Raw genomic sequence first — 24075 nt, forward strand, 5'->3', positions numbered from 1 at the left:
GACAGGTTTATTGTTTTGCAGGGCGGATAAAAATTGATGACTTTTTAAAACAAAATCTGATTTTTTATTTAAAGCAGATTTTATTATTTTTTAAAATCATCACTATAATACTTGTTTTAAAATAACAGTTACATATAAAGTTCATTATGAATATGCTACACGTACACTTACAGTCTCATAAAAATTAATTAATGGCAGTAGTTTGTCTAGCTTACCCCTGGCTCTTGCTTCTTGAAAGTTCTGGACTTTCAATTTCTGTTTCTCTCCAGACTAAAAAGTAAGAAAGAAAGAAAGACAAAAGCTGGGTAAGAAGGTTTTTGTTCTGTGATTAGGTGGTGGTGGGCCTTCGCCAAGCCCAGCAGAGGAGAGTTAAGACATTCTCTTAAAGACAGCGGGACACTATATAGGAGAGGATAGAGGCAAAATAGAAAGGAACAGTGGAGTGGACTGGAAAGAAGAAGGGAGACATTGTTTACAACACACAGTTTCCTATATCCCCCCACACTTTGGCCACAGAAGAATTGTCACGGCTTCTGGGTGGAAGAGAGACCCTAACTGGAAATATTTTGAAGAAATTTGTTCCCTCAGCAAATAAGGAAAATGCGTCAAGCGTAAGCAATGCAAGAAGGAGATGCAAGGCCTAGTTGCAAGAATGAAACATCATGAGGAAAACTGTTTATTGGGAGAAAATGATGTGGCTGAAGATGTGGCTATGGCTGACTGAATCAACTGACTAGTAACTTCAATCATTCACTTTGCATTTTTCAAGACTCTCACTATGCCTTTTAGTATAAGGCCAGGTTGGTAAAGTGTAAGGTTGGAGGTAAAAGTCAATTTTAGATACACAAATCCAGCTACCAGAATTGCACAGCTGGCGTTGACTTAAAACTGATTTTGCCGCCGTCCACACAACAGGAGGCCAACAGGATAAAGTCTCCCATCAACTTCCCTAACTCCCCATGACTGCCAGGAGTACCACTAGACGTGCTAAATAAAACTGGGAAAGACCAACAGCCGGCCCATCAATCTTCCCATAAGTGTAGACACGGCCTAAGTGTGATTTGACAAGCTGTTTTCTGCGTTGGATGGTGCTAGAGAACAAAGTTTAGCTTCACTACTCCTTATGGTTCGTTTAATTAGTTAACTGGGTTTAGGTCCATCATCCCAGCATACAACACAGAAAGCTGCAGTAAGAGAAATCTAGAGTTGCCACTGTGTGTCACTTTCATATTTTGTATTACTTAATATATATTCCTTATTTTGGAACATCATGACCACAGATCATAATGGCGATGCCTATGAGGACCTCTGAGGAGAGGCTGAGGGATTTGGTCTTGTTTAGTTTACAGAAGAGAAGACTGAGGGGTGATTTAATAGCAGCCTTCAACTTCCCGAAGGGGAGCTCTAAAGAGGGGGGTGAGAAACTGTTCTCAGTGGAGTCAGATGGCAGAACAAGGAGTAATGGTCTGAAGTTGGAGAGGGGGTGGTGTAGGGTAGATATTAGGAAAAGCTACTTCACCAGGCATGTGGTGAAGCACTGGAGTGCGTTGCCTAGAGAGGTGGTGGATTCTCCACCCCTCCAGGTTTTTAAGTCCTGGCTGGACAAGGTCCTGACTGGGATGGCTTAGTGGGGGTTGATCCTGCATGAAGCAGGGGGCCGGACTAGATGACCTCCTGAGGTCCCTTCCAGCCCTAGGATTCTGTGATATGCCATAAATCTCTTCCCTATTTTACTTCAGCGTAGCTCTGTTTTTCCAAGGGAACTCCATTCTAGACTTGTTTTCTCAAAACACAGAAGTGGCAGTGAGTTCAGTCGGGCTTACTTCAATAGTAAGTGCACTCTAAGTACAGCCAGTCTTAGTTCTTTTAGTAACCTGATTTAAATCAATGAACTAATTCAATTCACCCTTCTCTTTCGTATGGCCCACATCACAGATTTATTTTGAAATAAATGATTCTATTACCCCTTTGTGTTGCTGAGCAGGGGGCATAGTTTGCCTTCAGTGAAATTAAAAAATCCTGTAGCCGCTATGTTATTACTGTGGGCTACCTAACACGTTAGTTACCCTTTGGTAAAAACACATGATAATGCTGACTCAAAAATGTTAAATGCACCATTATTGTTGGGGCTTGAGAGGGCTGATGCTGACTTTGCCAATAACATACCTCCATATGCCATTGGACGTATTTGCATATGAATATCAACAGTCTTATCCCTATTTATGGGAGGTTTCAGAGGTAGCCGTGTTAGCCTGCATCAGCAAAAACAACAAGGAGTCCAGGGGCACCTTAAAGACTAGCAATTTTATTATGGCATAAGCTGTCGTGAGCTGGCCTACTGGCAGAGGGGGGCCAAGGGGGCAGTTGCTCCAGGGCCCGGCAATTGAAAGGAGCCTGGGGCTCTGTCCGCTGCTGCTGTCGCAGGAGGAGCAGTGGCAGCTGGAGCCTCGAGCCCTTTAAATCGCTGCTGGAGAGCTGCACTGAGTGCTGGGGACAGCGCTAAAGGCTGGGGAGGGGGTTGGCATGATGCACTCTGGGTGGCGGTGACAGATGGCCGCCCTTGGCCCTGCCCCTTCAGGTTTTGGCCCCACCCCTTCCCGGAGCACAGAGCTGCCCCCCTTGCCAAGGGGCCTGCAGAGGCCTTGGGCTCCACTGTTCGTGAGCTGACACCCACTTCGGCTGCTGCATCTGAGGAAGTGAGTTGCATCTCCCAAAAGCTTATGGCACAATCAAATTGTTAGTCTTTAGGGTGCCGCTGGATTCCTTGTGGCTTCTGCCCGTTTATGTGGCTAGCACAGCCTATCGATCACACAGGTACACTCTCCTGGGTGGCGAGACCAGGGGACCATCTGTGACTGCGTTTGGGCTGTTAAAATGCCTCAGGAGCTTACCCGTGATAATTGATTGGTGAACTCTTCGGGGGTTTGCCGCAGTCTAAGCCTCCTCCCAGAGTGGAGGGATTTGTCGTTGCCAGCGGTTTGTACTTCATCCCCAGGAGCGCGAGCGAGACGGCACAGAATCTCAAGAACAATACCTAGGTAACAGGTCTCAGTTACCTGGTGCGCTCAGCAAGGGGGCTGTGCTGCTTTCAAGAGTGCATTCCTTTATTCCTGCTCCAGGTGCCGCCAGCTCTGATTTGTCCTGGTCCAAGGCCAAAGAGAAGTGACTCACCCCATCCATCACCATCTGGCCACATTCCTTAAGTTGTCCATCTCCTTTCAGATCTCAGCACGTTCCTTGGTAACCTAGCAACCAGCAAAACTTTCTGAGCAGAGCGCAAACCAGACGGATGCTCCTGTAAGCCAATCACGTGCCCATGGCCGTGACTTATTAACTTTGAGCCTATCAGGGTGTGTTATGATTGTGGGTCCCTAGGACAACTAGTCCTGGGAAATAACCTGAGGCCGCCTCGGTGGTCACAGCTGGTGGTCTCCCAAGGCCAGCGACCGAAAGAAAAATGAGCTTCTCCATCACGTTTGCGGAGCTGGTGAACGTCGCCATTGGCACTCCCGGGCTCGGCCACGTCAACTTCAACGCCCTGCACGTCCTGCTGCATGGCCTGCTGGAGCACCTCCAGCTCCAGGAAGTCAGGAGGGAGATCTCCCAGGAGGAAAGGGATTTTCTCCAGCCGGCCGCTGGCTTGGAGGTGGAATACCAGCTCAAGGAGCAGTCCTCCCTGGAGAAGAAATCCACCTCGCTCTTTCACCAGCTTCAGGAGAGGGTGATGAGGATTGAAAGCCAGCTGCTCCATCTGAACGCTCCCCCGACCACAGCACAGCTGCTTTCCCGCAGCCAGTCCTTCAACAAGCCGGCCGAGGAAATGTGGCAAATGATGCAGTTGAAGAAGAAGATGGAAATGAACGAGGAAGGAACGACTAAGGTAAGCCAGCCTTGCTTCCGGAGACCACCTGCTTCCCTTCCCCCAGCTGCGGCAGGGCCAGATCCTCACCCGGCGCAAATGTACTGCCCCCAGCTCCTGCGATGGGGCGGTGTCCGGTCGAAGCCAGCGAGAGAAATGTCTGGTTCACAGGGGCCCAGAAGGTACAGGTGGGAATCATGAGGCCCTGGGCTCTGGGGAAATCCCTCCTAGGAATCTTAGCAGGGCTACAGCTGGTTTGTGTGAGCAGCTTTGGGCCAGTTCATGGAGCAAAGGACAAACTGGGTTAAAGAGCACTGGTTTGGTGTGACCTGTTTCACAGCACGGGCAGGAGAGGACTCCCTCGGGGGGCTCTTGAGCCGCTCTGGGCAGAAGATGGCACGCCTGGAACTGGGGTGCAGTCTCTGCTCCCCTGGAACGGGCTCTCACACTGCTTGTCCCTAGCCATAACTCACCTGGGGACCTCTCTTGTGTCCCATGAAGTCCTTTTCAGCTTCGATTGTGGGAGCAGGCTGAACTCCTTAGCAGGATTGCAGGTCCAGAGGAAGCCCCTCCTAGACCTTCCCCACAGTACCAATAGGTCATGACTGCGATCCAAGACCCTCCACCCAGGGGCGCACCAGGGGGCTCTGAACTGGACAAGGAAATTAAATGCTCGTTTCCCTGCTGCCCTGGCTGAGTCTGGGAGGCAGGCTGAGCCCGTCTGTCTTACCTGGGAGCCCGCCGTACTCTCCCAAGGGCGAGCTGCCTGGCAGTTCCCTCCATGGCGGCAGGAGTCAATGCCAGGGAAATCTTTCTTTCCCTCAGCTGCCTCCCTTTTAAAGGCCTGCTCCCTGGCCAGTGTGATTGACAAGGCCGGGGTGAAGGAGCCCACCGTAGGGACCTCTCTGGCCCCTTCCTCATCGGTGTGGGGTCTCTGCACCCCGCTCATACCTCCGTTGTAAGGTGTCCAGGATCTGATTCTCCCCTGACCTAGAGCAGTTCATAGTCAGGCCTGCTCAGAGGGCCAGAGAGGTCCAGACCACCTCCAGCTTCTGAAGCCTCTCCCCGCAAGACTCAAAAACGACAACACTGAACACACAATAAGGCACCGAACGTTTTTGGTTCGATGGGGAGAAGCAGAAAAACCAGCAGTGAAATTCAGCCAGAAAAGCTAACAAGCGTCAATCTGAGGCCTCCTTTGAGCTGGAGGCCGAGCCAAATGGCCCTCCTGGCCCCCCTCTGATTGAACCTGTCATGTTCATTGTGCTGTACGGGGCTGGACTTCCCCCGGGGGGCGGGGTCGTTCTCACCTGTGCCAAACACGCGTGACGGCTTGGAGGGGTCTACCTTGGCAACATTTTAGACCCCTCTTGTATCACAGAGCATCAGCCAGGCTCAGCCATCTCTGTCCAGCAGATGGAGGGAGGAGAGGGAATCCCTTCTGGAAACCAGCTTTGGGGATTGTTTTCCGGTGGTGCCTTCTGGCAGGTGTTCCGTCCATGAGAGACGGATGGCTCTGTATGAGCCTATTCTGAAACAGGGGCTGTGCAGACACAGAATAGGGGCTATTTTGAAATAAGCTTCTGTTGGGGCTTCCCTGTAGTGTGGATGCGTTATTCCGGAATAGCTTATTTTGGAATAATAACTCTGGAATAATTCTGTAAACCGAATCAACCAGAGGCCCCAGTGGCGTGTTCTACTCCAGTTCATCTGTGGCCGCTCATTAATTTCTGCAGGATGGACAAGTGCCCTGGGAGTCTTCCACGAGATTTGACCCTCCCGAGGTGTAACCCACGGAAACGACAGCTTCCAGCATCCAGTGCTGCATCTTGATCCCAGCAGATCAAAACTGCGTTTGCTGGAGTCGCCACAGCTGCGCCCTGGGTGACGGAAGAGGTTGGCCGGCACCATTAGAAGAAAAATGGGCCTGGTCCGTTAGTGTCAGGGTGGGCAGACCCCGGGCTGACCTGGCAGTGCGCGCTTGGCTTGCTCCTTGTCCTGCCTGGCCTACTTTGAGTTGGTGCTGTGACCATTTTCCTGTCCTCTCTGCTCCTCAGGCCATGAACACGCTGCAGGATCTGCTCACCAACACCTACTCCCTGCAAACCACCATCAATGCCTTCCAGGAAGAGCTAGGGGCTTTGCGGGACAACTTCCAAAGAGTACGTGCAGCAGCCCGCGGAGAGCTCTCTTGGCAAAGGAGGGCCCTGCTGACCTGGTAGCACTCAGCCCTGGCTTCTCTGCTGGTGCTCCTGCTCCCCACGGCAAAGAAAAATGATGACAGTGGAGAGAGATCCAACTGCTCTGGCTGGGGGGGCGCGGGAACAACATGCTTCCCCAGGGGAGGAAATGAAGCAGCTGTGCAATCCTGAGCCCAAGCACAGCCCTGAGAGGCCGGCGCTCAGGCTCTTTTGTGGCAGGGCTGCCCCCATCCTTCCAGGCTGCTGCTGCTCCGGGCGCCTTTCCCATTCTGGTCCAAGAGGGTCTGGTGGAGCCAAAGTGAAAGGCGAGGTCCACAGTGGCAGCAGAGTCAGGCGTTTATAAGCGGCTGGAGGCTGCTCCCGGCTGGGAATTCTCTATTCAGTGGAGCCAGTTCCCCTTTGTTCCCAGCAGCACCTCCCCTCCAATGCCCTGTCCCCCCGTTTGCATCCGTCCAGGCAGTGAGGATGCAGCGTCCTGCACCAAGCACAGTCCTGAGTTACCCAGAGTGTCTCTGCAGCGTCTCAGAGAACGTTCTCTCTCCATCAGAGGAGCCTGGCTCCCCGTGTGAGGGGCACAAGACTGAGCTCCCCGCCTGTCTCTGCCCCGTGCAGCCTGATTCTAACCCTCTCACGCCGTGGTGTAACCTGGAGAGCAGGGAGCCTGCCCTAGCCCCAGCCACGAGACGTGAAGGCTCTCGGCTGTGCAGTTAGCCAGGTATTCCCTTGCCACTCCAGCTCCACGGCCCAGGCAGGACTGCAGCGCGGGCAGGACACCCCTGGCCACCTGTTCCCTCTGCACGTCAGCTGTTCACACCGATGTGGTTTGCCTAACAGGTCAGCATGGATGAAATGAGAGAGCGGCTGGCACAGCTGGATCAGCAGAGCCAGCTCATCCAAGCCCTGCTGGCCAGGCTGGTGAGTGGGGGGGTGGGGTTTGCTGGGAGTCAGGAAGAAGCTGCTGGCAAAGGGCTCTGGAGAAGGCCCCGCACTCAAGGAGCGCGGCCAGGAGCTGAGGGGCGGGGGCTGCTGCAGCCAGCAAAGGAGCCAGGGAGCCTGTTCCAGCCAAACCGTGGGCATTGGCCCCTTGCTCTGGGCACCTCGGAGATCAGCATTCCAGAGCCCTGGGCAGTGTGTGAGCTGCCCGATGCTCCCAGACGTTCCTGCAGGGCCCTCCCTGACCCCTTTGTCGTGAACCAGCCCCAGCCACATCCCTGAGTAGTGACCAGCACACCAGCTTCTCTCCACCTGGCCGCCCCCAGGGCCCCAGATCCTCGGGCGCTCCAAACCCCTCGAGTCTGACCGGCTGGGAGCCGGCTGCCCACCGAGATTCCTGGGGCTGGAGATCCCGCCCCGACAGGCTCTCACGTGGTTCTGCCGCACGTCCAGTCCCAGGAAGAGCCTGAACCCCCACGAAAGGGATCGATGACGGTGCCGTTGCTGAATCTGCTGAGAGGTTTGAGCCTCGTCCCCAAGGGCCCACGTTCATGCCAATCGAAAGCACCAGGCCAGTCCCCTCCGATGGGCAGGGCCTCTTTCCTCCTCTGCCCGCAGGACAAGCTGCAGGCCCAGCTGAGCGCTTTCCCCGACCGGGCGGACGTGGTGCAGTGGGACTCTCTCTTCCACTCACTCGCCGACAAGGTAGGTGCAGATTCCCGCCTGCCTGGGGCACCTGATCCAGGACCGAGGGCTGGCTCGAGGCAGCACCGAGCGGAACAGGGAGAATTGTGCTCCCATGTGAATGGGGCAAGCCGGTTCCTCCTGACTTTGCCGTGGGTAATCGCTCAGGTTTTCAGGGACTGCAGAGGGAGGCGGCGCCGACTCCTGCGGAGACCCAGATCGGGGGGGGGCCTCCTGACTGATCTGCTCCAATCCAGGGCACAAGAGGGCTGGGGCCTGTCTCTGGGACCGGGGAGAACGCTGCAAAGCTGAAGCCCTGGGACACTCAGGCCGGGCCTGTGTAGCCCACACACCTAGGGCTGTGGGTCGCTGTCCCGCGGAGTGGGACCTAGACCACTTACACAGCGAGAGAGGGAGTCTCCAGCTGGCTGAGAGCTCAAACTGTAGAGGCTCCTGCACTGAGCTCCGGAGGTCCCAGGGTCAAGTCTGCCTGTGGGCGGTTTCACTAGATCACACTAGACTCTGCCCTTGCACACAGAGCAGCCAGTGACGCCTCCAGAGATCATTGCTGGGCTCATGTCTCTGGGCCTCTGAAGTCTCATGGGAGCCTGAGCCCTATGCCCTACACTGCAGCCCCCAGCACCAGCCTGCAGCCTTGCTCAGGACACCCCCGAGCCCGAACCCCAGCCAGATCAGCCCCCCATGGCTGCCCGATCCACACACTGCAGAGGGACGTGACTGGTGCCCTAAAGGGCTGAGCAGGATCAGCGCCTGTATTGGCTGAACCCTGCGCTTGGGGAGGTAGTTCATAGCTCCGCTGCAGGCACAGCTCCCCGCTACGGCAGGGGGTGGCTGCATGCCGGTTGTGGCTTTGTTCTTCCAACAGCGAGAACACGAAATCTGCGAATGTTTCTTTCAGGGCCCCTCCGATCCGGTGCCCAGCCCCGACTACAAACGGGAAAGGGCCAGAGAGGCCCTCGAGCAGCTGAGCCACCTGCCGGACAAGCAAGAGGCCCTGGGGACCCGCATCAGCCAGCTGGAGAATGAGCTCAAGCAACAAGCAGATCACCTGGGTGAGGCCCCAGGGACCGGCTCTCCTCTCATCCCTGGGCCGGTCTTCCTGGAGAAATCCAGGGGCGTAGCGGGCAGCAAGGACCCCCAGGCGACAGGGCGCTGCCAGCTCCTTCAGGCTGGACAGTTGAGGGCAATGCCTGGAAGGACCCAAATCAGACTGGATGGCCTGGCAGCCCTGCAGGGCCATGCCCAACTCTAGGGGAGAGGCCCTGGGCTGCATCCTGGCAGGGCCCAGACTTCCTCCAAGGGTGGGGAGCTGGGAGGTTCTATCTCAGCAGGGCCAAGCCTGGCTGTGAGTGAGACAACTGGGGTTTGGCCCAGCAAGGCCCAGCTTAGCTCCGAGCGGGGGTCTATCCCTGCAGGGCCCAGCCTGGCTCCCCGGGAGTGGACTGGGGTTGTCGCAGCAAGGCCCAGTCCTGCTCTGAGCTGGAGTCTATCCAGCAAGGCCCAGCCCACCCTGGGGGAGGGAGACCAGTTCTCAGGGATGCACAGCAAGGGACTCTCTCTCTCTCTCTGACCGGGGCATGGCCCCGAACGCGGCCCCTTTCTTCCTGCTGGCGTTCCTGGACACAGAGGGAGCCCAGCCCAGCGGGAGCCGGCAAAGCTTGAGCAGTGAGGCTGTCAGGTCTGGAGTCAGAGACGTAGTAAGTCAGGAGCAGGAGCCCTGCCGCCATGTCTGCAGAACTGAGCTGCCCAGCCTGCCCAGCGCTGACCCACCAGGGAAGCGTTGCTCCTGCGCCGAGACTGATCCCAGGAACACCCCGCTGGGATGGGGCCTCCAGCAGGGCAGTTCAAGGCCAGAGGGCTAAAGCGCTCTTCCTCCCACCTCAGCTCTAGCATGACATGCAGCTCACCGGGGGCTGGCAATATTGGGAGAACTAGTGTAGACAGCGCTCCGGCATCTTCAGCCCTGGATGTGTCTAGAGCAGGACTGGCTGAGCCAGTGGTGGAACAGTTGGCAGCTGGTCTACAGGACCTTTGCTGGCAGGAATGGAGCTGAGCCTGTCATATGACAGGGTGGGGGAATTCCGTCGAGCTTTCCGTGCAGACACAGCTTTGGTGCCTTTCATTTGGTTCCAGCCAAGCTTGGGATCTCAGATGCTGTAGCTGCCGATCTGGAGAGAATGAAAGAGGAAATAAGCAGCCTGCAGAGCAAAGAACACCAGGTGGGCTGGGACTGGGGCTGGGCCAGTTTGTCCCAAGATGGTGCTGTAGCTCAGAGAACCTCTTCTTACACTCAGGGTGCCTTGCAGTGGCTACAGTGAGTGTGGGACAAGCCTGGGAGCAGACTGGGGCATAGATGGAGCAATGGGGTGATTGCAGGGCTCTGTATTAAACTTCACACAGGTTCTTTTATCCAGTAACACCTGTCCACTGGGGCGTGTTCGTTGACATCAAACTCAAAGCACAGCTCAGGCCTGGGGGCTTGTCTTCTCCTCCTTTTCCTCTGGGGTCTGCTCTGTGCAGCTCTGCCTTGGCTAGCCACTCTCTCTGGCACCGGCTCTCCCAGGCCCTCAGCCTTCTTCAACCCTTCAGCTCTGGCTTCCAGGCCCAAACCTCTCACTGTGGTCCAGGGTCTTCTGCTAACCTCTCCTGCTCTCTGGTTCCTGTTCCTTTTGGGCTTTGGTTTGGTTCTGGTAGACCAGCCACATGGTATGGAGTCTGGGAGTGCCACCTCCTCCATTTTATTCTTGGCAGGGTAATTTTAGACCCTTTCACTCAGTCTAGTATCCTGGAGGAAACACTCTACGGCTTTTTTGCCATCTCCCATTTCCCTGACATTTCTTGGTTCCAGTTCAACTCAATTTTTCCTGAACACGCTCATTTCCATAGACTATAGCCCACAATGACAGTGAAGAAAATCTACAATTTCTTTGGTTTTGACCATGACACAGCCCATCTCGTCTGTGCCAGCTTATCTGCACCCCAGAGGTTTCCAGTTATACTTGTAAGTTCATCCAACTTTCACACTTCTGCATGGTGTTGTCTGTGTGACCTTTCCAAGTTAATTTATTATCTGTCATGGCTGATCCCAACTCTGACACTCCGAGTCAAGAGACCTTAACTATCCCTTGCCTCTATAGGTCACAGATTGCCTGACCTTGGGAGGTAGCTGCCACCACCCAAGTGAGAAATCCCCCTTTAGAACCCAGGAAGGCACCCTTGGGACGTCTCTCTGTGGGGTAACCCCAGCTCTTAACCCTCCCTTAGGAGAGAGCTTGAAACAAAGGGGAAGAAATCAAGCTGCAATCTGATAGCTGCTCTTTCAGTCTCAGGCCGGCATACGCAGCAAAGTGATTATTAACAAAACACAAGATGAAGTACACCAAGAAAGTGCTAAAGTATACTTGGTTGTTAGGTGTTACAAAGCAACTTTAAGAAGGTAGATAAAAGGGAAGAGAATTACTGCGCTGGGATTTAGTGTAGAAGTTACAGTGTATGAGGGTGCGTTACAGCAGCCAGTCTGAGAAGTCCCACGCCTAATCCAAAGCAACAAATAACTTGATCACATCTAACTAAACATTTCCTTTCTACTTACATATCTGTATGCCCAGGTCACGCTGTGGCCTGAATATTTACTGGATTTATTCAGCCTGGCCAGGATTAAACATCTTGGTCTCTCACCTCTGGTCAGACCAGAAAAAAAAAAAAAAACCTCCCGTCACCGATAACTGCTTCAGTTCGAAAGATACGTCTCTCTTCCCATTGGCTCACCTGGCCACTTGCCAGCAGAGAATCTACTCTCTCTGGGTTTAACCCTTTACCGACGTTCTTTCACGACATGATCAAACACTACTCCTAGGAATGTTAACTTCGGAACTATTGACCTTTTTTTCAGATAAAAAATAAGTCCCATTCGTGGGCTTTGCAAGTGAGAATTTCAACCCTCCCATCATTTCCCCACTCGGAAAAGCTCTGGAGTTTCTCATTTGTCTTCCTCGGTTACCTTATGTCTTTTACGCTTAGTTCCTAGAGCACAGTCATCTGCCAAAAGAGAAGTATCTATTCCCGTCTACCTGCTTCTTGTACTTCTAGAGACCAGCTGCCCTCTGCCAGGCTCTATCTGAAAGGCTGGTAATGAAGAACTGGTGGGCCAGACCAATTCCCTCTTCAAAGGTCCCATCCATCCTGTGTCAGCCTGACTGTGAAATCCAACCATTGGCCCCAGAGAGGTCTCTCTCCTGGCAAAGCTTCATGTTGCATGCTTAACCCCCTGGGGTCAGATTGTGCTAGGGATGCCCGAGCCTCTGAGAAATGGGAGTTGGCGGGAAACTGCCTAGTTCTAGGGGGGGCATGAGGGGGCGATTGCTACAGGGGTGTCTGACCTGGCACCATGCCTTGCTTCCCTCAGGGGAAGGAGTTTCAGAAGGACGTGCTGGCCCAGGTGCAGAAGCTGAAGCAACAGTACGAGAAGCTGCAGAAAGCCTCGGAGAGGCTGCTGAGCAGCCTGGGGGACGTCCAGGTAAGAAGGGGAAACCCACTTGACCTTCCAAGCACCCCCAAGGGAGGTCAGGGGTTTGACAGCAGATTGCAGGGCCCCTTGTGTGTCCCCGGCCAGCCTTCCTGGCTGGGTGCAGAGCCACGAACTTCTTTGTGCGCCCCCCTTTGGGGAGGCCTGGGCCCCCAAGAACACCAGCAGGGATGGCCATTGGATTGCCTCTCTTGCAGGAGATGGTTGGGGGAAGGCTCTTGTGTCCACCTCTTCCTCACACATATGCACCAGAGTCAGCCGCAATCTGGCCCTCCCCAGGTAAAATGCAAGGTCCCTCAGGCTTCTACCTGACAGGAGACGTCACAGGGATCAGGGGGTGAAATAATTTGCATGAAACATTCCTTCGGTCCCTTTGCAACTTGTGGGATGCCACATGCTACAGGCACCTGTCACGGAGGGAGAGCTGCCTAGATTTCCCAGAAGGCACCAGGCCAAACACAGTTGAACGGTAGCACAAACGAGGCTGACGTGTCACATGGCGAGAAAAGCGGCAGCGTAGACACAGCTCAGCAGTGGTCCTTGTCTCTGTGGCCTGTGGGAAGGCCACGAACATTGCAGTGCCAGTGAGGTAGACGGGGTGAGGTGAGGTGCCCAGGTGGGAGGTTCTGGTTCAACCCAGCAGACGCAGGCAGAGTCAGAGAGATCTCATGGCTGGAGGCTGAAGCTAGATGCATTTAGACTTTTTTTTAAATCCGGGACTTAACCAGTGGAACCACTAGCCCAGGGACCTGGTGGCTTCTCAACCCACTGAAGCTTTTAAGTCATGAAGAGACATCACTGTTTAAAACAGCTCTTCTCGCTCAGCTCCCCAGTCCCTGGGCTGGATGTAGGAGCCCGAGGTTCTCTGGCCTGGGCTCTACAGACTAAAGGGTCATTCTGGCCCTGTCCGGACTAAACAACTAGGAAATGCTTGGCCACAACAATGTGTTTTGCTTTCTCACAGAACCTGCGGGCAACGGTGCAGCAGCTGGACCTCACTAAAGCAGACAAGGCCCTGCTGGAGCAGGAGATGAACGTGGTGAGGAGATACACCAATGGCACCAAATGCAGGACGAAGGGCTTTATTCTCTCTTCCCCAGTAATCTCTTTGGCCTTGCGGTGCGGGACTCCAGCTCACAGTTCACTGCCCAGACAGCCAGGCACTGAACACGTTTCTCCAGGGGGTGGCTTGACCTCACGCTGCCAGCCTGGCAGTTACCCCACCCCAGAGGGGCAGGTCCCGGAGCTTAGGAAAACAGCGTGAGACAGAATCCAGCAATGGGAATAAATCCTTCTGCAAACCCGGGGCCTAGACCGCGGTGCACGGAGCAGCCCAGCCTTTCCCAGGGAGCCGTTAGCCCTGGTTGCTGTTCTCCTGGTGGGCTCACAAGGGGTGGGTGGTCTCAGGGCAGAAGCTACAGCTGAGATGAATTCCTCAGTGTCTCTAATTTTCTCTGTCTCCTGCTGTGAATGGAGCTGAGGCCAGACAGCCCCTCAAGGCGTAACCCAGCCCCTAGGAAGAAGGAGAATAGGTGTCCCTGTTCCATTAGATGTACCAGGACCTCAGGGGGCTAGGTACTTAACTCTCTGTCTCTTGCCTGGGTTGAGGAGACCACCCGCTGCTGAGGCCCAGGGATTTGCCCCTCTTTTTGCTCTCTAGACCCTAGCCATGCCCTGCCACCAAGGCCTCTCTCCTGGGCAGCCCCATCCTCTTCCTTCCCCATGTGTCAGCCCCATGCAGAGGTTGCACAGTACCTGGCAGAACGGGGCCCTTCATACTCCCTAGGCTGAGAGAGATAGGATCCTGCAGTTGGTCCCATATCCAGGTCTCCTACTACATAAATCCTGCCTGCTCCCTGCTGGTCTGGTACCTGAGGCACGAGGAACATGGGTTAGCCTTAAATTGTGGCAGAAGTCCTCCAGAACCTGCCTCCTTCCAGTGCAGGAGCTCACCAGCCAAACCCCCTAGAATGCCTTAGCCTTAGCAACGCTGCACACGCAGCTTACTCAGAGCTCAGGAGTTTGTAGGGTAAGCTCTTCATAGGCTGCAGCCGGGAGGCAGGGGCTGTGGAATCCCAAGACCTGACCAGTGGTCCCTGTAAGCTGCCACCCAAGAGAGAGTCATGTGCCACCTAGCTGGGCAAGCAGAGTACCCAAATGCCCACAGCTGGCATCATATGTTTCTCCTGGTGGCGCACATCCGCACATGCCTTGGTGAGCCACCTTCTTTCCGCACGTGGGTGAGGAAAAGAATTAGAGGGAACGTTGGCCCTGACGGGGTCCGAGTCCCTGCAAGCCTGCCAGCTCGAGTGTGACAAGGCCTTTAAAACACTGCCTCCCTGCTAGAAAGCAGACAAGAGTGCGCTGGAGGCTATGGTGAACCACAAGGAGCTACAGAATGCCACCACTCAGCTGAGCGAGATGATGCAGGACCTGCTGCAGAAGATGTCCTTGCAAGACAAGGACTGGCAGAAGGCCCTGGAGAAGCTCTTCACCGACATGGACTCCAAGGTAGCAGCCTCCCCTGGGGGGTAGGGAGTGGCCAGCACGTGAGACTGGGGCACCGTTTCAGATTTGGTGGTGGTTGCGGGAAGGGGCAACTTTGACCATGATTCCACCAGGAGCTACTTTGGCACTTGCAAACTCAAATTTTTTGGCGGACAGCTTTGCAAAGAGCTGATAGGAGCACTGCATCCAAGTCTTATGTACAAGAAAACGCATATTTGACCCATTCAGCTTCAGTGCTACCATAGTCTGAGATCTTGAGGCAAATCGCTTATGGGATCCTGGTTAGGTTTAGAATCTGAAGGCAGAGCCTTACTTTATTACTAACTCTGCGAAGTGACCCCCGCCCCGTCAGAACTCCGGGGCTCTAGCTCAGCTCTGGGAGGGGCGTGGAGCCTGGTGGGTTACAGCAGGGCAGACACATAAGAGTTCTATATAAGAATGTCAGATGGGCCATACTGGGTCCGACCGATGGTCCAGGTAGCCCAGGATCCTGTCTTCCGACAGTGGCCAATACAAGGTGCTGAAGGAGGAACGAACAGAACAAGGAACCATCAAGGGATCTAGCCCATCACCCGTTGCCAGATCCTAGGCCGGGACACTAGGTTTTGCGTCCTGCACATCCTGGCTAATAGCCCCGATGGATCTAGCTCCTGTAAACATAGTTAGTTCTTTTTGTTACAGCTTTGGCCTTCACAAGAGCCTCTGGCAGAGCCCCACAGGTGGGCTATGAAGAAGTCCTTTTTTTTGGCCCTTGTATGCCAGCTGGGTCACTGAGTGACCCCTAGTTCCTGTGTTATGATAATGAGTAACTAACATGGTCAGTAGCTGCACACCAGCCACGCTTCCATAGGACTCTCCTATCCTCCCTGGCTCACCTCTTTTCCGGGCTGCGAAGTCCAGTGTTTTCGGTCTCTCCTCCTACAGAAGCTGTTCTGTGCTCCTGCCCTTCTCTGCACCTTCTCCAAATCCAGTCCGTCGTTTTGTCGGGACGAGCTGACCCCCTCAGTAGGCAGCATTCTGCCTGGGAACTATCCATCCCGGCTGACTCCAAGATCTCTTTCTTGATGGGTACCAGCCAATTCAGACTCCCTCCTTTTCTATGGACTGTGACAAGTCGCTTGTCGGCCCGCTCGGGCATCGGCGCTTCTTGGCGGATTTCATTGGGCGCCTCAGAGGCTCACAGTGGCCCTTGCGCTGCCTTGGGCATTTGCAGAGGTGAGGGTCTCCATTGACCCAGCCATTCTCATGATAGACGAGTCCCAAAAGTGGGGGCCAGCCCCCTTCAGGAGGTTCTGATGCTTCTGCCCTTCCACTAGGGCAGCTCTCCAGGGGAAGGGTGTGGGGAGCCCCCCAGTCAGGGCTCCAGCAGCCAATGGGTCTATTCCCCTGCCCCAGACCCAGCAGCCTTTCCCTGGGCCACTTCTCTCCAGCACCTTCCACTGTACCTGGCTGAGCCCGTCTCTCTTCCCACCCTCCAGCCTCTCTTCCTGGTCCGTCCCTTATCTCCTTCCCCTGCCCCACCTGGGGGGAACCTTTTCTAGCCAGCCAGGAGGCCTTGCCCAGCAGCAGGTGTCTGATTACCTTTTGCTGCAGGCTGATTCCTAACGAGCCCCAGCTGCCTGCCCTGGCTGCTGGGCCCCACTCGGGGAACAGAAAGCAACGCCCCAGCTCCCAGTATACTTGCCTCCCACCCGGCTCTTGCAGCCTGCTGCCTGGGGGCTGCCACAGTACACCTGGGGTTGTCTTTTTCTACGTGCATCACTTTGCATTTATCAACATGAAAATCCACCTGCCATTTCGTTGCCCGGTCACCCAGGTTCGTGAGATCCGTTCATGCTCAGCCTTGGACTCAGGCCTGCCAATGCCACAGCAGCGCAGAGCTGCCAGATGGTCTGTGCAGTACTGAGCACTGACTCCACTTGGCCCCGCCCCTTCCACACTTAGCTCCGCCCTCCCCAGTGTGCAGAGCCCAGCTCCCCTCCCACCCTGCCCCGGGGCCTGCAGCTGATTGGACTTAGCTAGCTTGAGTAGTTTTGCATTATCTGCAATTTTTGCCTGCAGGCATCCTTCAGTCTGCATAGACTATGGATCGCGCCCTTTAAAGTTTCAATTGAGGACTTCATTGACAGCGTCTGTTGTGACTATGAAGACCCACACGAGAGCGACAGTCCTTGCTGCACCTCTTGCAGATGTAGTGGGTGTCTGGCAAGTCCCTATTGTGCTTTCTGTGCGCTCGCTTCTCCTCTGCTAGCTGTCTGATCTTCAACTCGCCCTTCTGAAGGCCCTTGTGTAACCCCTGCCTCCATCTGCCGCGGTCGTCTGCTAGTTCTTCCCAGTTGTCCAGCTCGATGTCTACCTCTCTGAGGTCTCTCTTGCAGACATCTTTGTAGCGCAACTGGGGGCGTCCGGGGGGGTCTTTTGCCAGAGTCTAGCTCACCATACAGGATGTCTTTTGGAATCCTTCCATCGTTCATCCTGTGGACGTGGCCAAGCCAGCGGAGTCAACGCTGCCTGAGGAGGGTGCGCATGGTTGGGATTCCAGCTTGCTCGAGGACGGCAGTTTTGGTCACTCTGTCCTTCCATGGTATTCCAAGGATGCGCCTGAGGCAGCGCAAGTGGAAGACGTTCAGCCTCTTTTCCTGGCGGGCATACAGGGTCCAAGTCTCGCTGCCATAAAGGAGGGTGCTGAGGATGCAGGCTCTGTAGACTTGCATTTTGGTGTGAGTGTACAGCTTGTTGTTATTCCACGCTCTCTTGCCACCTCCCTGTTTATCCTGTTTGCCAGATCATTGATGAATATATTGAATAGAACTGGTCCTAATGCAGATCCCTGGGGGGACATCACCATTTACCACCCTCTATTCTGAATACTGACCATTTAGTCCTATCCTGTCTTTTAACTGGAGTGCCTGGCAGTGCTTTCAGAATAATTTAATGATCCTTAATTGAATTTAATGACAAGCCCTTTGTTATTTTAATCCCCTGCCTCTGTTCATAAATCAACTCCCTCCACTGAGGTCAGGCGCTGGGAGCAGCACAGAACTCATGTATCACGCAAGCCATGTTGCTGTTACCCACCCCATCACCTTAACCCACCGCAGCAGCCAGGGCAGTTGCTTGAATCAAGTCCCTGACAGCTTTTGCGCTGCAAACATCTGCAAAGTGTGCATATTTTCTCGATGCATTACCTCTGGCCGGACATGCATGCTTTCCTGGAATATAACTTTCCCTACGCAGTGCATACATAGGGTGGAATTTGTCTCGCTTAGCGTGTCTTGACTTTTTAAACAACCAACTGTGTGTTATTATCAGAGAGGTAGCCGTGTTAGTCTGTAGCTTCGAGAACAACAAGAAGTCCTGTGGCACCTTATAGACTAACAGACATTTTGGAGCATAAGCTTTCGTGGGCAAAGACCCGCTCCATCAGATGCATGAGTGGGGGTGTGGTTTCAGAGAGGTATTTAAAGAGTGTTTAGCGCTTCTAATAATTTCAGGGTTTTCAAGTTGCTCCTGAGTCTGATTCTGCTGGCTGACTAGCTCAGAGTGTTTTGTGATCTATATAGCTGTAGCTAGGGTTAAATTGTCTTCAACCGCAGATTTTTATCTGATCCTCCAGTGAGGAGCCTGTCTGTGATGTTTTCACATTTTGCAGTCCCAACTTCACAGTTTTCAGCTAATGCACGTGGCACTCTTATGAAAATTTCAGTATTTCCCCCGGGGTTAAGAATTCTCTGGCAAATACATGCTCCTTCGTTAATCACGTTTCTCTGAGGTATAAGGTATGCATCAAACGTAGCCAGAACACTTTCCCCGTCATCTTTCTGCCTGTCTGCAGCAAACTGAAAGGATTTAAAGGCGTGCTTTGCCTGCTTTCCGACTGCATAAATTAAAGATGATGCCTGTGCGTCTCCAGGTAACTGCCAGAGCTTTGTATCAATTTGAAATCTTGCAAAATACTGCTTCCAGTCTGTCCACTGTAATGATTTGTCAAAGCTGAAGCTCTCTGGGGCATAGAAGAGTGGTACGTTGTTAAGTTCTTGCAACCTTTGTTGCTTTGTTCCTTCCGTTTGCTCTGGCACTAGTTTCCTTCTGACTCCATGGCCTGTACTTCTTGTAAACAGTAGGTTGCAGAGCTGCTACTAACAGGCCAGGCTTCTGTATCTTCTCAAAGACGTACACATCAGATGTGTTCACTGTGAGGTCATTCAGTGCTCTGCCAGATATGGCTGAGGTTAGCTTAAATAAGGTCTTTTACAGACAGTGCCATCTAATAATACAATATAGTTTAGCATCCCATTACCGGGGGAGTAAAATACAAACTGACGGTACCACCTGCTGCGGCTGCTGCTGCTGGCAGGGCTCCTTTCTTGGTCCCCTGACTCCCCTTTCCCCCATCTCTCTGCAGTTGGACCACATGGCCCTGGATCCTCTGCGGAGGCAGCTGGAAGAAGTGTGGAAGTTCATTAAGAAATATCTGAGTGAGGGTCCCCGCTTCGATGCTGACAGTGCCGCTGGCTTTAAAAGGTGAGTGGGCGAGAGGCAGGGTCTTGTGGAGCGGAGCGGATTACCGGGTCCTGCCTCTGGCTCCGGCTTGGAGAGATCATGCTGGGCTGTGACCCACCCGGGAGGCAAGCAGCCCAGAGTCGAGGGCTGCAGCTTTGCTGGATAAAATGGAATCAAAGACAGCTGAGCTTACAGACGTGCAGCCAAGAGGACTACTAGTCCCATCAAGCAATGCTGCAGCCTGCGGCTAGCCACCAAACTCTGTGCATCCTGGTGGAACCCTGCTGGGAGGTGTAGTCTTTTTGGGCACCTCCTTTTAAAGACTTGGGCAGCTGCAGGAGACACGGGGCCGTTCAGGCGGGACTTCACAAGCCCCGGGGTGACCAATGCTCTGGAGTCTAACAGGTTTGGCAGGGACGTCTTTGATCGACTCCAGCTTCATGAGCAACCAGTCCCAATCTCCTAGTTATAGGAGGTCCTGCTCCATGTCCCTTCCACTTGCCCCACATGTAGGTATCGCAGTGCCCAGGACGAGTCGACCTCCTCGGTGCCTGCAGTAAACGCTCGGTCACACCTTGCATACGGCTGACCTGTTCTCCAGAAAGCCAGGGAGGCCAGCAGGCAGAGCCCCAGGCTGGGACGTGGCTTCTGGTCTTGGTTCTACTCCTGACCTGCTGAGTGACCATGAACGAATCACTTTCCCACTTTGGTTCCTCCTTCCCCTTTGTGCAGTGTAAGTCCGTCAGGGAAGGGACTGGTTCTCCCCAGGGATACAGGGCTGGATGTCCTTTGTGGTCTCCAGGTGCTGCTGCACTACGAGTCAGAATAAACATGTGTCTAGCTACAGCCCGCGCCACCTGGGAGCTCTGCTCCAGGCCACAGCTCCACAGGAGCACGGCATCAGGCGAGTCGCTGTGTCTGTTTCAGGCAGCTCTTCGAACGAGTGAAATGCATCTCCTGCGACAGACCCGTGGCCGTGATGACTGGGCCGTGAGTACAAAGGCGAAAGCAATTCCCCATTTCCAGCGGGCCTGGCTGAGCCAGGCGAGGATGGGACGCGCCCAGCAGAGGGCACCCTTTGACTTTTGTCATCCTGGCATTTACCTGCAGGCACCTGGTGACCATCCGAAAAGCAAATCTGCTTGCCAGGCCGCGGCCGGCTAGCGCCAACGGTTACGAGTACTTGGCGCTTCAGCAGCGAGCAAGGTGAGCAGCTCCCCAGGGAGGTGCAGGTCCGGCCCAGGGGCTTCCCTCGTGCAGCTGTGCCTGAGAAGGAACGTGCCATGAACCTGTCTGGACCTGCCCTGCCATGCTGCCGGTGTACCACCCAGCCCTCTAACTCAGTTGCCTGGCTCCCCAGGCATTGGGGGGGCCATAACTCAGCCCCTCTCTCACTCTGGGGACCTGCAGCCCCCATGACAGCTCTGCCCCGTCTCATAACCTTGCCGTCATTCACCCTACCCCCAGGGCCCTGCTCTGAGCAGGGGAGAAACCCTGCACGCAGTGGGAACTTAGACCAGCTTGCAGAGCTATCAGCTGGCTGGCCTTACTGCAGGCCTGCCCCTGCCCCTCATGCCTGTCTGCAGCTCGAGGGAACGCCCGCCAGCACCTCACCCCTGGGGCACCCGGCTTCTGGCGGGATGACTCCTCTCCCTTTGGAGCACCAGTTGCTTCCCTGCAGCTCTCCGAGCCGGAGAAGGGAGCTCCCCGCTCCTGGCGGTACAGCCTGGCTCGCTGTGAAGTTCCATGCAGAGCCTGGCACATCCACTGTCGTCTAGGCCACCGGCCGATTCTGGGCTGGGCCATGGCAGGGCTTCTGCAGCGAACCAGCTGCTTTCTCCTTTGCCAGGGAGCAAGCCGTGGAGGGCAATGAAGGACGTGAAATGACCAGCCATGGGCAGCTCTCCTCCCAGCAGTGCTGGCAATGCCAGGCCCATGCCACCTACCCTGGCAAGCAATTGTCCAAGATGAAGGCTCTTACCACCATGTACCCCTATGGAGACCCGACAGTCCTCACCTACGATAACGTAAGCCGGCCTGCGTTGTCCTGGGAGCTCTGCCGCCACCACGCTCACCCCAGGACAGCAATTCCCTTTAGATCCATTGCCTTGGGGCCCCTTCTCTGCTGGAGGGTCAGGCTGAGGGCCAGCCCAGCGAGATGGGGCCACCAGGAGAACCTGCCAGAGGAGGTTGATCTGGGGGGCGTAGGGGACAGGGGCTGCGGGTGAGAGGACTAAGGCAGGAGGTGTTGGGAGGTTGTGGCAGGGGGGATGGAGAGGAGGGTAAAGAGAGCAGGGACCCAGGTGAGCTCTGCATGACTGTCCCACACTCTGTTGTGTTCTGCCCTGCAGAGCGAAGTGGACATCCTGGGCATCAATGGAGTTCTCTACAAGGGCAGGGTGAGCTCACGGCCAGCCAACCGGAGCGCCCCGCTGGAGCAGGAGCTCCCAGGTGTGGCTGGAGGGGCAGCTCCCCTGGCAGATGGCATGGGGCGGGGTGAGGGGTACAGCAGCTGAGGCCTTTGGGATGGAGATGCAGAGATGGCAGCCCCCGGGCAGGCAATGCGCTGCTGTAGGCAGGTGAGCCACTCCGGCCAACCTGGAGCATTGCATGCTGGGATGGGCAGGCAGGATGGGCAGCCTTGAAGACGAAGGGGGATGCAATCGGCAGCCTTCTCCATCCCCACCCCACCCCCGCAGGCCTGTCAGCTGGGCCGGTTGTAACCGACGGCCACCCGCCAGGTGCCCAGTGTGACCGAGCGCCACCTCGGGGCACGAGCAGAGCCCTGGGAAGCTGCTGTGGGGATAGCTGCATGGCCAGCACCTCAGACATTCACACAGGGGCTTCAGGTGACTCCCCACCTGCCCCCGCCATACGCTCAGGATCAGCTGCTCGGGGTCAGATCTCCTCCCAGTAGCCATGTGCCCGCCCAGCTGTGCTATGTCCTGGGCCCGGCCCTGCTGGTCTCCCCTGGATGCTTGGACATGACGGTGGCCTCACTAACTTGTCTCTTTCAATTCTTCACGGCAAAGGAGCGAAGACCCCCCAGCCGCCCAGCAAACACGGGACAGGAAGGACGTGCTCGGCCACCCCCTATGGCAGCTACTACGTGTCACCCTACGCGTGTGAGTGCTGGGTTCCCTGCAGGGTGCCGCTCCCAGCAGCCCTGGAGAGGGGCTGTTCAGGGCCTGCGTTCCCTGTAAGCTGAGCACGTGGGCGGCCGCCCAGGAGAGATTCAGGGGCCGTGAAGTAGATTAGCAGAGCGTCCCCCCCCGCCCCAGCTGGCAGTGTGTGTGGTGTCTTGGTGGTGCACATCCATGCATGCCTTGGTGCGCAGAACAAAATTTATTCTGCCCATGGATTAGAGGGAACCCTGCTCAGGACTTGCCGTTCCTGGCTCCAGAGCGCTGCTCAAGCGTGCAGAGTGACATACGCCCCTGCAACGAGGGGCGGGGTGAGTGTGTGCCTACGGCAGGTGGCCAATGCGGGGAGCAGCCAGGGTCAGACAGCAGAAGGGTGGTCTTGTGGGGCTACCTCCACCCCAGCTGTGCAGAGGCCGGCAGTGCAGGCAGCAAGGCAGGGGGCATAGGAAAGGGCCTTGGCACCCTAGGGAGCTCTGACAGAGCAGGGTGTGGCAGCTGAAGAGGAAAGGCTCTCGCCCCAAGGGAGTGGGGGAGCAGCCGAGGGGCAGGGCCTGGGGAGAAGTCTGGAGCTGCAACTCGGCGGGGTTGGGCTGAGCTGCCGAGACATGCAGGCAGTGGCGTGGAGAGGGTGCTGGAAGGCTGTGCCACAGCTCCAGCCAGCCTCAGCCTGGGGCTGGCAGATCCCACTGGGGGCATGGCACTCCCAAGTGCTGCTGGGGGCTGCTGGGCATGAGCTGGGTGGTGATTACAGAGCGATTGGGAGCAATCGGGCACACAGCCATCACCAACCCAGTGTGCCAGCTGCCAGAGGAGCCCTGCTGGGACCAGCGCTGGAGAGGGGTAGGGACCTGGGCCCTGGCCGCAGCTATCACATCATGGCGAGCTCTGGCCCCCCTGCCTCATCCAGCCCTGGGCAGAGATGGGGAGGCCTGTGGCTGGAACCTCCACACAGCAGCCTCTGAAGACCAGCCCCCCGCCCCCCCGCCAGCTGCCAGGGATCGTGGGGTGGGCTGGCTTCTGGGGCCTCCCCTCTGCCCACAACTGCCAACTATGGCTCCCGGGTGGGGGGAGCTGGCGGGGGGGGGGTGCAGTGCCTCACCCAGGCCAAGGGCTCACGTCTTCTCCCCCCTCCACGTGCTGCAGCCTCCGTCGTCCGGACGAGGGCCGCGTCTGCAGGGAGCAAGTCGCAGCTGGCTCAGGAGCTGCCAGCCTGCACGGTGCAGGTGAAGACTGAGCTTCCCTCGGCGCAGCCGCCGAGCAAGGGAGGGGTGGGCAGCCTGTGAGCCGCAAAGGGCTGGGGCAGGGGGTCTGTCGGGCAGGGCACACTCCGGGCAGCTGGGGGGCTCACCAGCCTCTCCTGGGGGCACTCACACAAGGGGGCCGGATGGGGGGGGCCCAGCAGCACGTGGGACCTCATCGTAAACCTGTCACCTGTCAACTGCTGCATTGACACATCAGAGGCAGCAGCTTCCTTCCCAGCAGGCTGCCCCGGCCAGGGGAGCTCCTGTGCCAACTCAGGGACCGGTGGCTGGCTTGGCTGCTGGCTTGGTAGAACGATCGCCTATGCCCGGTGCCCTGAGGTTAGGGGAGCTCGGGATTGCCCTGCTCCATCACCCTTAACTGGGTTCCCAGGAGAATCCCCTCCCTCTGGCCGGCCACCAGCCCGCAGACCGACAGGCTCCTGCTCCGCAGACCCCT

General features: G+C 55.9%; 1 protein-coding gene and 1 long non-coding RNA gene across 2 annotated transcripts; both read left to right on the forward strand.

The window, feature by feature from the left end:
• Positions 1 to 6927: 6927 nt before the first annotated feature.
• On the forward strand, positions 6928 to 8899 carry LOC142021553 (uncharacterized). The gene is made up of 3 exons (XR_012647709.1): positions 6928 to 6975; positions 7612 to 7698; positions 8597 to 8899. It is a non-coding gene; the product is annotated as an uncharacterized LOC142021553 (long non-coding RNA).
• Positions 8900 to 9275: 376 nt separating this feature from the next.
• Positions 9276 to 23660, forward strand: C16H16orf96 (chromosome 16 C16orf96 homolog). Its single transcript, XM_075011099.1, has 12 exons — positions 9276 to 9363; positions 9832 to 9917; positions 12104 to 12214; positions 13188 to 13262; positions 14570 to 14734; positions 19137 to 19255; positions 20162 to 20224; positions 20345 to 20440; positions 21084 to 21261; positions 21586 to 21685; positions 22267 to 22359; positions 23521 to 23660. The coding sequence occupies exons 1-12, from the start codon at positions 9276 to 9278 to the stop codon at positions 23658 to 23660; spliced, it is 1314 nt and encodes a 437-aa protein (XP_074867200.1).
• The last annotated feature ends 415 nt before the right edge of the window (positions 23661 to 24075 follow it).

Source organism: Carettochelys insculpta, chromosome 16, assembly GCF_033958435.1.
Source record: "Carettochelys insculpta isolate YL-2023 chromosome 16, ASM3395843v1, whole genome shotgun sequence".
Taxonomy (NCBI): Eukaryota; Metazoa; Chordata; order Testudines; family Carettochelyidae; genus Carettochelys; species Carettochelys insculpta.

Bases quoted from the DNA above. Each gene is read 5' to 3' on its own strand.
- C16H16orf96 (XM_075011099.1), top strand. From the start codon at position 9,276: ATGGCCCCGAACGCGGCCCCTTTCTTCCTGCTGGCGTTCCTGGACACA. The intron at 13,263-14,569 runs GTGAGGAGATAC...CCTCCCTGCTAG, and splicing joins TGGAGCAGGAGATGAACGTG to AAAGCAGACAAGAGTGCGCT. The intron at 20,225-20,344 runs GTGAGTACAAAG...ATTTACCTGCAG, and splicing joins GTGGCCGTGATGACTGGGCC to GCACCTGGTGACCATCCGAA.